This window comes from Hypomesus nipponensis, chromosome 12, assembly GCF_054491055.1.
Source record: "Hypomesus nipponensis isolate SF chromosome 12, ASM5449105v1, whole genome shotgun sequence".
NCBI classification, from domain to species: domain Eukaryota; kingdom Metazoa; phylum Chordata; class Actinopteri; order Osmeriformes; family Osmeridae; genus Hypomesus; species Hypomesus nipponensis.
This window is the reverse complement of record NC_140372.1, coordinates 14,478,500-14,491,633: the sequence shown is the minus strand read 5'-3', so window position 1 is coordinate 14,491,633 and position 13,134 is coordinate 14,478,500. Positions and strand designations below refer to the sequence as shown.

At 42.3% G+C, this 13,134-nt stretch overlaps 1 protein-coding gene across 3 annotated transcripts in view; it reads left to right on the top strand.

Annotated features, from left to right (window-relative positions):
* kif13ba (kinesin family member 13Ba) overlaps positions 1-13,134 on the top strand; it is a 49,313-nt gene that overhangs the window by 15,096 nt on the left and 21,083 nt on the right. For all 3 annotated transcript variants that reach the window (XM_084667348.1, XM_084667346.1, XM_084667347.1), the window contains 7 exons: positions 886-898; positions 1,227-1,287; positions 2,089-2,181; positions 2,308-2,488; positions 2,869-2,956; positions 9,481-9,615; positions 12,876-12,988. In XM_084667348.1, the coding sequence (XP_084523474.1) occupies positions 886-898; positions 1,227-1,287; positions 2,089-2,181; positions 2,308-2,488; positions 2,869-2,956; positions 9,481-9,615; positions 12,876-12,988 (684 nt within the window). The remainder of the gene's footprint in view (positions 1-885; positions 899-1,226; positions 1,288-2,088; positions 2,182-2,307; positions 2,489-2,868; positions 2,957-9,480; positions 9,616-12,875; positions 12,989-13,134) is intronic.

Below are 13,134 nucleotides of genomic sequence, written 5' to 3'. Positions count from 1 at the left end.
AAGCGTGTAGAATGATGTGCGGAAGGGAGAAGTAACCTGGCAATAATGAGGTTTTCTAATGATAAAGAGAGGTTATTGAGGACATACAGGATGTTTTAGGTAGGGCCTCTTGCTGTCGGTCTGTGTAAGAGGTCTCGTCATGTTTTTGTGAATGTAGGCATTGTAGAAATACCGCTGTGTCTTTCTCTTTCTCGCTCACTGCCTCTCTCCCACGGTCTCCATGTAATGTTTATATAGGTCATTGTGTTCATGCAGTCTTGTGCAAAGCTATTGCTCAGCCTAGGGTAGATAAGACTCCAATGCATATTTACTCCTCTCTCTCTCTCTCCTCTCTCCCTTCTCTCCCTCTCTCTCTCTCTCTCTCTCTCTCTCTCTCTCTCTCTCTCTCTCTCTCTCTCATTGGCTGATGAGTGTTTGTGTTCGGGTCCACTGAGCAAAGTCCAACTGATGACATGAGCAGGGAGGCAGAGAAAGAGAAAGGAAGAGACTTTGTATCTCCATTGATTGCATTGTCCCACTACCTTTTCTCTCTTTCCTCAATCTCTCCCCTTTCTTACCCTCTTTCTCCCTCCTCAGTTCTCTTTCTCACTCTCTTCATACTAGGTCCTGGCTTCCTCATTATATTCTCTTTTTAGAAATGCCCATAGACATTAAGAAAATAGAATCCTATCAGTGTGTATCTCCAGTCTAAATGGAGCCCATTGTATTCTTCATGATCTATGGGTCTTCTCTCTGTACACAGAATAGAAGGATTTGGTAGTTTAGACTCAACTACTGATGTTACATGGTTTGCTGGTAAACATGTTTTCATCTCTCTCTCCCCTGTCTTTCTTTTTCTCTCTCCATGACCTCTCCTGTGACCCCTGTGAACTTTGACCTTGCTAGGAGCCAGTCCAAGGTAACTCACATCGCAACGGTGTCTCAGATTGTCTCATTTTCATCAGTACATAGTCATTGTCCAGATTACTATATCGTCGAGTCGAACAACAAAGCTTTTTAGATGCATTACAAATATCTTAGTAACAGCCTGCATATCTAAGTAACCGTATGTTGACCATGTGCTTTTACAGCTTGTTTGTCAATGCTTCTGTTGATGTTCCAGTCTGTAGACAATTTCATTGGGATGTGCCATGTTTGTCTCTATTCTATGTGTCTGTCTTTTTCTCTCTGACACTTACTTTCTCTGTCTTCCCTTCCACTTCACTTCTCCACATTTCCTCCCTCAGGTGTTTGCCTATGACTACTGTTTCTGGTCCATGGATGAGTCGGAGAAGGACAAGTTTGCCGGTCAGTCAGTTAACCATCACTGTCTCCACTAGGGATGCTCATAATTAACCGTGTAGCCATTGACCGACATAACGAATGTTTACCGGTTAATACTATCGGTTAAACAGTGTTGGCAATTTAGCAACCATGTTGTTAGATTTAGCAACTTTTCACCTTCCCTAGTCAAAAGTTTTATCTAGCGACTTTGTGCTTCTTCATTTTCGTTGTTGAGCAGCAGCAAAATAACGAATTGTACTTCCGTGTTGTTGTAGCCGCCAATCGTGTAGGTACAGCTAGCGCTCTCGGATTCAACCTTTTATCGGGGGGAAAAACATTTGTTGTATTGGTCTTTTTGCAATGGGTCACATACTCTCGTCCATTCTACCTTTTGAATCTTGTCATTTAATGGTTAAGGGTCGTTAACAAGCGTCTGTTATCGGTCAATTTTCTTTTTCTAAATGAGCATCCCTAGCCCCCCCCCCCCCCCCCCCTGTACAGTTGTTTTCATGTTTCCCCATCCTCCTGCTCATCCATCTCTTCTTCCTCTCTTTCTTATCTGTTTTGAAGCAATTCTTATGGATTCATATGTTTGTAGTTTGTAGTTATCAGATATACAAAGTAAAGATTTTATTTGTGTAGCCCTTTTTACAAGCAATGTTACATGTGCCCATAGAACTGCCTCTCAACCAACCTAAACCCTAAAGAAAAAACTCCCAGTAAAAAATGTAAGAAACCTTAGCAGGAGCAATTTGGTGAGGGATCCCAGAGACGTTTGTTGTTACAGTCGTGACAGATAGCTTGTGTTGTGCTCTGTGGTTGCAGGTCAAGATGTGGTGTTCCAGTGCCTTGGAGAGAGTCTTCTACACAACGCCTTCCAGGGCTACAACGCCTGCATCTTTGCCTATGGACAGACTGGTACTGCACCCTCGTCAGGACTCGTCGAGTCCTTCAATTGGCCACACCATCACTACTTCCCATTGGTTGCCTCTTTTCCCTCCTTCTGTGTCATTCCCTCTCGTCTTTTACCATTGTGTCCCCCAGGTTCGGGGAAGTCGTTTACCATGATGGGGTCTGTGGACCAGCCCGGCCTCATCCCTCGTCTGTGTAGTTCCCTGTTTGAGAGGACCCTGCTGGAGCAGAGGGAGGAGGAGAGCTTCACTGTGGAGGTCTCCTACATGGAGATCTACAACGAGAAGGTCCGGGACCTCCTCGACCCCAAGGGGTAGGACCTCTGACCTTTTGACCCACAACTGCCTCCTCTTTGCTTGATTTTATGCTTTTTTTTTCTTCCTTGTTGGGTATGTACTTCCTGGTCCAGCTAGGTGGATTACATGCAAGATGTTCCTTTTAGAACAGAAAACATTCTATGTCTTCCTGGTTACCACAGTCCTTTTTACAACACACACACACTAGGGTGTGCTACCAAGGAACCCCTGCCCATTATCTACACATGACCCCTTTGACCTGTGTAACCCAGCCAGTAAAGCCCCAGAAGTTTGTTTGAGAAATGAACATCTGACTGCCATATGGGCTCGGTATGGCAGGCTGCACGGTAGAGGAGCAGACTGAACACAGCTGTGTGTGTGTGTGTGTGTCGCGCAGGAGTAGACAGGCACTAAGAGTGAGGGAACACAAGGTGCTGGGGCCCTATGTCGATGGACTGTCACGTCTGGCTGTTGCTAGCTACAAGGTAGTTCACACCCCCACACAGTCATAGTCACAACCATACACCTTCACTCTCATACACACTGAACCGTATCGGAATGTGTATCTAATGCTGTGTTCACACCGAAAGCGTTACTCGCGCAATTGACCGCGGAATCATTTGTTTATTTGCGCGATTCGCCTTTCTCTTTGGGAGTTATCCGTTTTTTTTTGTCAACCATGTCTGAAATGACTAGCTACTATAAACAAATACAATCGACAATACTCTTGCCCTCCATTTTTTCTAAAACATCACTGACATCTTAACATTGATAAGCTTTTGCAACACACCATCACGCATATTTTTACTTGAGGTGAAAATGTTAGTGTTCATCGTGTCATTCGCATCACCCGGCACACATTTGCGTGTTTGCATTATTTTTATACTAATGCACAGTGCTTGAGATGCAGTTGCTGATTAAGATGTCAGTAAAACACACACATACAGATTCCTTGAACTATAGATAGTAGGGGTGGAACGGTACACTGAAGTCACGGTTTGGTTCATACCACGGTTCAGACATCACAGTTTGGTACAATGAAGGGAAAAGCAAAACAAACCAGGTTCCTCTACGAGTGAATACGGGCACATTGAAGATGACATGTAAATTCCGATTGCGTCAGTGATTTTTTTTTTTGTCCCTATTTGTATGTATATCTAAAGGCTGGTTAAGCACTGTAGGGAGGAAAAGTTGGACAGTTTTTTTTGTCTCGTTCCAGTGATTGGCACACCTTGTGATAGCATCGGATATTTTTAGTCATTAAGCACACGCCAGATGCGTTATATGCGTTAGCATCTTAGATGTATTTCCACTCACATACCCCACAACTAATGAAAAATGCCGAAACAGTCAGTGGCGGAATAAAAATATTTGCCACCCTAATCTTCCCATGGAAAAATATTATTTGTGCATTACGGAACAATTCAATAGATAATATTAATATTAGTGTTTAATTTAAACTACATTGTTATAGCCTAATCATTTACCACATGAAGTACATTTACATGTATTCATTTAGCAGACGCTTTTATCCAAAGCGACTCCCAAGAGAAAGCTTTACAAAGTGCATAGGTTACTGATAATAACAACAATATATCCCCAAAGCATTGCGGGTAGCCAAAACAAGAAGCACATATTGTGAACAACCAAAAAGTACGTGCCAAAGGGAAAAACCATAAGAGCATGTAGTTAAGCAAGTTACAATTAAACAACATGAATCATTAAGTGCAAGTGTACCTGTAGAAAAGCAAGCAACAATAAAATAAAAATAAGATTAACTCAAATAGAATACAACAGTTTAAATCAGCTACCACTAACCAACAAGAGCAACAGTCTCTAAGCAAGAGTCATTGTGATCCTTGAGGAAACTAGCATTGGGTTCAGCAAACCATTCCATACCGTACCCAAGTACTGTATCCACCTACTTTGGGTTTTGATTCGCCTCCAGGAGGCCACCCAACAACATCCTTCTGCCACCCCATTGCCACCCCGAATGAAAATCTCTAGATCCGCCCCTGCTCCTGAGTTTATTGTCTTATCCATCACTCTCTCGCCTGTACTACTGTAACTGAATGGGAAACCGAAGTTTTCCCAAACTTGCGATCTTAAAGAGGCGGGTCCTCCATCTCTCGTGGGTCGCCACCACTCGTCCTTAGTGCTGCTAGCTATCTCTGACTCACAGCGGCGTCAATCAGAGCCTCAGAGCTAAAGCGGGGCAACAGATTAGGTGTCCTAAAGAACACGAGTATCTAACAGTAGTTCTGCATTACATTAATTAATTTGCACGCAAATTAGCAATTTTATAAATGTATTCTCCATGTAATTTCATGCACCAAACCACGCCCGTACCCTTTCGGTTCAATACGAATACATGTACCATTCCACCCCTAATAGATAGTGCATAGTGCCCGTGATAAAATTTGTGGCAAACACACATTCCTGGAATTATAGAAAGGGCACAGTGCCTGCAATATTGTCGGTGACACACACAGATTTCTGGAATTACAGATTCCAGTTCCAGTGCAGTGCCCGGGATGCAGTTATGATGACATTTCTTCTCAGTGGTTCAGGCGGGAGGACTCAGTAGGGTTATTTACTTGATACTTTATTGCACACAATACAATACATTATTGTAATACTTGAATGTATTATGAATATGTAGTCTTCATTTGTCTGCTTTTTCTACGTTATAGATTGCTTATGTTATGATACTTTATTGATTTTCTGTTAAATAGTCCAGCACAAACATCTAAACATTAGTTAATAACCAAAGTCATTACATGTACAATGGTTGTGACAGTTGTCATAATTAGGGATGGGTATCGAGAACCGGTTCTTGTTTAGAACCGGTTCCAAGTGAATTGATTCCTTTGAATCGTTAGCAAAATTCATTAACGATTCTGGGAGTCAGATGGCTGAGCGGTGAGGGAGTCGGGCTAGTAATCAGAAGGTTGTCGGATCGATTCCCCGCCGTGCCATATGACGTTGTGTCCTTGGGCAAGGCACCCTACTTGCTTCGGGGGGAATGTCCCTGTACTTACTGTAAGTCGCTCTGGATAAGAGCGTCTGCTAAATGACTAAATGTAAATGTTAACAATTCCCTGTGCCGTTGCGCATGCGCACACTTTTATAGTTTATTCAGACAGACTGCAGCAAACATGGCAACTAGGAAGAAGCGTTCTAAAGTTTGGTTGTATTTCACAAGACAAAATGACAACAATGCCACTTGTAACGCGTGTAAAAAATATATTTTGTCAAAGGGAGGAAATACTACAAATATGAAGAAGCATTTGAACACACAGCATGGAATGAAGTTACTGGAACGTCATGTGTTCGATGCAACAGCGCAGCTAACGTTCGCGCTTCATCTCTACACTGCGTTTACACTGCAGCGACGCAAATCGCTTGCCATCGCTTGCCTTCCCACAGTTCACCACGTTCGGGGGCAAAGCAAACAGATGTAGAATTGTAGTTCTCTAAAGTCACTGTTGTAGTTGTCGTGGCCAAGTAGGACTGGGCGATAAATAGATAAAAATAATAATCGAAGTAATGAATTCCCTCAATAAAGATATTGTTACATTAATTCATTTTCAATAATATCAATAATGTCGATGGAGAATAATTGGGAACAGCAGTCCATTTGATTTCTGTGGTGAAGCAGGAAGTTGCTGAGAAATGGTAGCCTACGCTCACTAATATATAATGAGCGCCTCCAGTGGAGTAGCTAATGTTAACCGCAGAAAATTATTGCTGAAAACAGTGGCAGCGATAGCCATGGCGAGGGAGGAACTTCTAATGAAGAAATTATTGATAAAATGGGGTTGTCTTCTTCAGTTATTTGGAAGTAGTTTGGCTTTTTGAAATCCGACAAAGAGCAGAGCAATGTTCGGTGCAAATTAGTGTGGTAAACAAACAGGTGGCTACTAGTAATACGACAAACTGCAGACCTACGGTCTCGGTTAACAAACGTTTTAACAAATTTCTGCTTACAAAGATGTTTGTAGATCTGTCAAAGTCCGTATTTGTTTTTTTATATAATACAACAACACGTGGGAAAATCCCAAATCAAACACAACGAATCTGGAACAGACGCCATGTTGTCAACACCTCCAAGGCAACCTCTTGCTACGTCGGCAAATCGTTTGCGGACCTATGTGGAGAGGTCCAATTATGATACTAATATATAAGAAACCTTTTTTACCACCTAAGCAAAATCCCTCGTTGGAACATGCAGAAAGTGTGAGTTTGCGCCAATGTATTGATAGGTAGGCTATTGATAAAAAGCAAGGTTTTAAAAAGCTAAAGCTACTTGACACCAGGTACATGCTCCTTGGCCGCAAACATTTCTCTCACACCGCTCTGCCTAAACTTTATGCCGAGTGTAGGGAAAAAGTTGAGGTAGAGACTCATTTAGCTACTACTACAGATCTGTAGTCTATTGTCTTAATTATTAGCCTGGCTGCTATCCCAACTTCTCCCGCCCACAAAAAAAATTGTTCGGGAAGTTGGGTCTGGAGGGTCTCGTATTGGGGACAACTACAGAAAACCCAGAATCGGGACGGACCAATGAAATTGCCAGGGCGGGCTTTATACGATGATGGACAGATGATCAACAGTAACGTAATCAACAACGTCACAAAAGAGCCCTTGGGTTGAATTCGTTTTCAACAAACAACATAATACGTTGCTCTGATTGGTTGTAGGTCTATCCAATTGAGCGTAGAGGCATTTGTTTTACGAGTTCGGTTGAAACACGCTCCGTACTCAAAGCCCAACGGAGAGTTTTCAGACTCATATTCTGACTAGAATTATGAGTATGACAATGTCAGGCTACTTAATTATAGTTATCAAATGTAAATATAAATATCTATATCGAAACAATTTTACCCATATCGCCCAGCCCTTTGGCCAAGTGTGCAGACTTGGGTTTTCGTACTCGCAACATCGATCAAAATACAACTTGTATACAAAATACAAAACATGTTAAAACGTTTTATGATATAACTCAAAGTCTCTGCTAATCTGTTGATACGACCAGGGAGTTCCAGCCGGGCTACAGTACTACTGTAACTAGCTAGTTACCAGAACACATTTTGTAATGTGACGAGAGACTGAATTTGAAAGTACAAATACCCACCAGGAGCACCGACAAGGTCGGCAACCCTACACCAGGCCTCATTCTTTTTATTAATGTATTTATACAAATACTGAGACATATCGTACACGACGAGATATGCATCCACACAGGCGATTAGTTTCTCCATCTTAAAAACTGAAAGCTAGAAATGTTTACCATGGTTGCTACGTTACGAGAAACAAGAAAACATGCCGATTGGCCATCGCTAGCAAAAAACGCACTTCATTTGCATAAAATTGAGAAAATCTCACCTCGGTCGCGTCGCTACCCACAATGCACCACGCAAGCGATTTGCCTGGCTCCATTGAAAATGAATGGAAAAAATGTTGTAGCTCACATCGCATTGCTGAAGTGTACGCACCGTAAACGCATCGTAACTATCCAAGTTAGAACTGAACTGCTCAAAAGTGATCACAACCACTTGTTATTGTGTGAAGCAATTTGCCTTTATTGTGTGTAGTCGATCAAGAATATCTTCTGTCCCATCGTTTGAAGCATACATTTTAGCTCCGGCATTCGTCTCCCATTAGTATTGATATTATTGATCACTTCATGTTATCAGGGGGTGTGTGTTATCAGCAAACGTTCGTGTGTCCCATTGTTAAAATAAGCATACCGATTTTTTATCCATTATTAAACTTAGCATTTTATTTGTTTAACCTTTTAATAGTCCTGTTAAATGTGCCTGAAAACGCCTAAACAACATATCCAAAGTACATTGAAAGCTGTTGTTGAACCATTTGGAGTACATGCATGCAAATGGTCTCTTTTGAAAGGTGACACTGAAGTTATTTCCCTTGTTGTTAGGACCCCTGTAAGTCCTACTGGTGTTGAATAATAGAAGCTTGAACACAAGAAAACTGAAAGTTTCTATCTCCGACTAGATTTTGTTTTGAAAACAGAGGCCTGAAGAGGCCTAGATGTGTTAGGTATTTAGCTAATTTCAGAGCCAGTCAAAGCCAGTTTGAGAAATTTGTTTAAAACGAGTGTGCGTGGGCGGGGTGCAGGATGCACAGACCTAGTTGGCTATAGAGGCGAGAATCGATACGAGAATCGATACGAGAATCGATAAGGAATCGAATCAATAAGCAAGAATTTTTAAGGAATCGGAATTGTTCTTATCAACACACATCCCTAGTCATAATTGTAGGCCTAATTCACCATACAGTGCTTGTACATTTGCAATGTGCAGGCACTTTTGACATCAGTTAACACATTCATTTATGTAACAAAATTAACTGATCTATGCTGAAAGCGAATCCACTTTATATTGTCGCTCTGTTTGCTAGCCAAGCCATTTGAGAGCAGCATTTGAGACATTTTATCTGTCGTTAAAGCCAATTTGCCTCAAAATAACAAAACAGAATTTCCCTATTTTCTGTACTACGCTCAGTTTCACTTCATTTGAACTCGCTGCAGACCTGAGGACCAATCAAAGTGAACGGGCTGGGACGCAAATAAAAAAAATTATCTTTTTCATAATTTGATGTTGAAATGCTTATTCAAACAACGTCAATTGTGGCACTGCTCTCCGTTGGGTTATAAAGAGGACACCTGCAAGACATGAACTTTGCAGAGTGCCTGGTTCTCTCTCTGATCGTGGAAAACTAAACCCATTCTAATTTCTACACACACACACACAGATTTCTGGCATTATTAGAGAGATGTAATCTCGGCACGCAAAAAAAATGTTTCGCTTTCGGTGAGAACACAGCATAAGAAAAAAACAAGATCGTTTTTAGACTCCATTTGTCTCCTTTTTAATCACTTCTGACTCTGGTCCTCACTGTCTGTCTCTCCATCTCTCCTCCTGGCTGTCCTGTATCTTTTCTCTCCTGTCTGTCCTCTTTCTGTTCCTGTTTCCCCGTCTAGGACATAGAGTCTCTGATGTCTGAAGGAAACAAGTCTCGTACGGTTGCAGCGACCAACATGAACGAGGAGAGCAGCAGATCTCATGCCGTCTTTAACATCATCCTCACACATACACTCAAAGATCTGCAGTCTGGGGTAAGGGAAATGCGCACACACATACAAATATGTGTAAGTGTGTGTGTGCGCCCTCTGCAGGCCAAGTCTTATCACTTTACATCAAACCCCTCCACCCTGCCCACCACCACAACCATACACACACATTCATGTCCCAGATTCACCAGTCAGCTCTAGTTGCAGCCCTCATTTCTACTGCTGTGGAACCAACCTCGTCACCTGGAAAACCTGTAAATAAGTGATGGCCTGATCAGCCTGTGTGTGTGTTAGCCTGCTTTTTTCTCCTGGTCAGGGCCCTGGTCATCCAACCCTGCTTCTGTGTGTCTGGCTATAGGCTCAACACACACAATAAATAATGTAACTCTGGTAGATACAATCGCCTCATCAGTTCAAACAAGGACATATTTCTGGGAGTTCTGGCTACATCTTATTGAATATGGCTTCTGGCTGACTGATTGGACCAGCCCTTGACTAGAACGTTTCTGCTGCATGAGAAGGTTTTTCTTTTATCATCTGAAATAGATAGATCAAATTGTTGCATGGTTCAAGTTCTTGGGAGACTTGGAGACTACTCCTGAACGTGCCTTGGATGCACGTGTCCTAGGATGTAAGCGCACACAGCTAAAAATAGTCTTGAGCCGGATCATTTTAACTGAGGAGGAAGGAAAGGATCTCTGAGATCACACTCTCACACACATGAACTAAAACACACACACACACACACTGAGAAAAAGGACAAGGCACTAGGTTGAGTTGCTTTCGCCAAAATGTGCATGTCTACACGGAAGTGTGTTCATGCAGGTTTATGTTTTCATTTCATCCACCTTGCTTTTTAACCCCTTTTCTCGTCTCTGTCTGTCTGTCTGTTGTCTCTCTCTCTCTCTCTCTCTCTCTCTCTCTCTCTCTCTCTCTCTCTCTCTCTCTCTCTCTCTCTCTCTCTCTCTCTCTCTCTCTCTCTCTCTCTCTCTCTCTCTCTCTCTCTCTCTCTCTCTCTCTCTCTCTCTCTCTCTCTCTCTCTCTCTCTCTCTCTCTCTCTCTCTCTCTCTCTCTCTCTCTCTCTCTCTCTCTCTCTCTCTCTCTCTCTCTCTCTCTCTCTCTCGAGACAAGGGCAGTCTTTGTTTTTATAGGACACACTGTAATCTTCCTTTCCCCATTCCCACTCAGCATGACCCCAGACATACTGTATGAGCCCCTGCATACACACACTCCCACATGCACACTCACACACACACACTACCCCATACACAGACACACACAATGTCACACACATACTTCAGCCTTCACCCCTCCTCATTCTGTTGAGCTTCTGTTACTGACAATCCCTCTGTATGTATCCCATCCCCAGATACTGGCCTCCATGTTTGCTCTTCCTCTGTATTTCTTTGCTCTATGATGCATTCACTCATTGCTGTCTCTGTCCCACCACTGAATGTTTGTATTTATTTCTGGAGTGACCCCAGTGTCTCTGTCTTTCTCTCTATCACTTTGCATGTCCTCCTCTCCCCCTTTTCATGCCCCCCTCATCCTCCGTCTCTCTGTCCAGCTGCTTTTCTGAACAAACACATTTACGCATGCATTTGCAGGGACGTAGCAATCCTCTCTTCTTGGATCCCTCCTTCATTCTTCTCTTTACTTTTCGCTTCTTCTTCTCATCTCTCCTCTTCTCATCTCCTGGTCAGTGGAGGCCCCGCCCCTTCAGCTGACAGTGTAATTACAAGGACAATAGAGGCTTGTTACTCCTGCGATGTGTGTGTGTGTGAGCATGTTTGAGTGTGTCGTGTGTGTCTGTGTGCCCCCGAGTGTGTATGTCGTGTTTCCCTTTTGTCTCTGCTTCCTTTGGAAGGTCCAACAGAGTTTGGCTGAAGTGTCCTTTCATTTTCATTAGGTCCTCTGATTGGCCGGATAGGAAAACAGGATCATGTGATTGGCCCAAGGAAACTCACATCAATGTAATTCTGAATAAGTCATGACCAGGGGCCTGTTCCATAAAGGCTGCTCAAAAAAGATTTGATTAAAGTCCCAAACCTGACTTGAATGAACCTAACAAGTCAGTCGGAGCTAAAGCGATTCCATAAAGGACAATTCTAGTTCATGCAATCTGACTAATTAAAGTCAGATTCAAGTAGTCAAGATAATTGTGGATGCACCATAATCTTAAGCAGCCCGAGAAGTGGAACAGGGATCATATAGATCCACCATGGCAGAACGCAATGTTCACAACTACGTGTCTTCTTCCCGAAAGAATGTCATCTTTAAGCCGCATACTATGACACCTCATCCACCACCTCATCAAAATAAAATGACTTGACATGAACGATACGTAGATTGAAATCCTTTTATTGACCTTTACTTCATCGATTACAAAAAACATAGGCCCACTAAACACATCTACGTTGACTTTTCTTTCATATAGCCTACAATTAACCAATAATAACTTTTTAACATGGTTTTTGTATTGCTTTATGTTAAGTAAATCGTAGACTATGTAGTTTGGATCATTCAAAAATCATTGTTCATCAGTGTTTAATGCATTAGCCTAATTTATAGCCTTTTTTTTTTATTGAAGTTCATTTTATATAAATGTAAATATTTTACTGATAGTGGTTAAAAAAGGTTCAATATGCCACAGGTTACAGGAACGTCTGGTTTAAGCACCAACACGGGCCAAGCCTGACAGTTAACCTGTCCTGGACCAGGTTAGCATAGCTGGCCATAGTAACTGAGTTCAAACTACATTAAACTGGCTTTATGGAACTAAATCAACCGGAAATTAGTCCGACTAGCTGACATAATCTGACTCATTCGGTAAACTCACTTTATGGATGAAGCCAGATGGGGTGAATTAAGGTCAAAGTAAAACTGGACAAAACTCTTGTGCCATACATTAGCCCAGTAACTCCAGTTCTCAACATTACTCAGCACACCAAATGTTTCTGTTTGTGGGGAACTATGCAAGGTTGAGTACAGTAGAAAAGAGGATGTTTTTGAAACTGAAAAATCAACGGTTTCACTGGTGTTTTAGTTCTGTTATTGTTTCAAATCTGGTCTAGTAGACATAGGTCTCAATGGCTCCATTTCTCCCACTCCGCCTCCCTTTCTTTTTCTCGATCTCACTCTGTCTCTTAATAAGTTAAATAACATTAAATAAGAGTTACTGTCATGGCAAACAGCGTTTGTATGGCCAAAACTATAGTGTGAACTAACATCACAATACACATGACAATCTTGTTCTCTCTGTCCCTGCTTCCTTTCCTCCCTCCCTCTAATCCTCCTCTCTGTAGACGAGTGGAGAGAAGGTGAGCAAGCTGAGTCTGGTGGACCTGGCTGGCAGTGAGAGAGCTGCCAAGACCGGAGCAGCAGGGGACAGACTGAAGGAAGGCAGCAACATCAACAAGTAGGTCCCGCCACACACACACACACACACACCCACACAGTTTTATTGTCAGATTCAAGATGTATACCTTTTTTTCTGGACGAGCAGTATGTCAATTACCACACACACAATGACTCAAAGAGCACCCTAAAAGAGTGTTTTGAGAG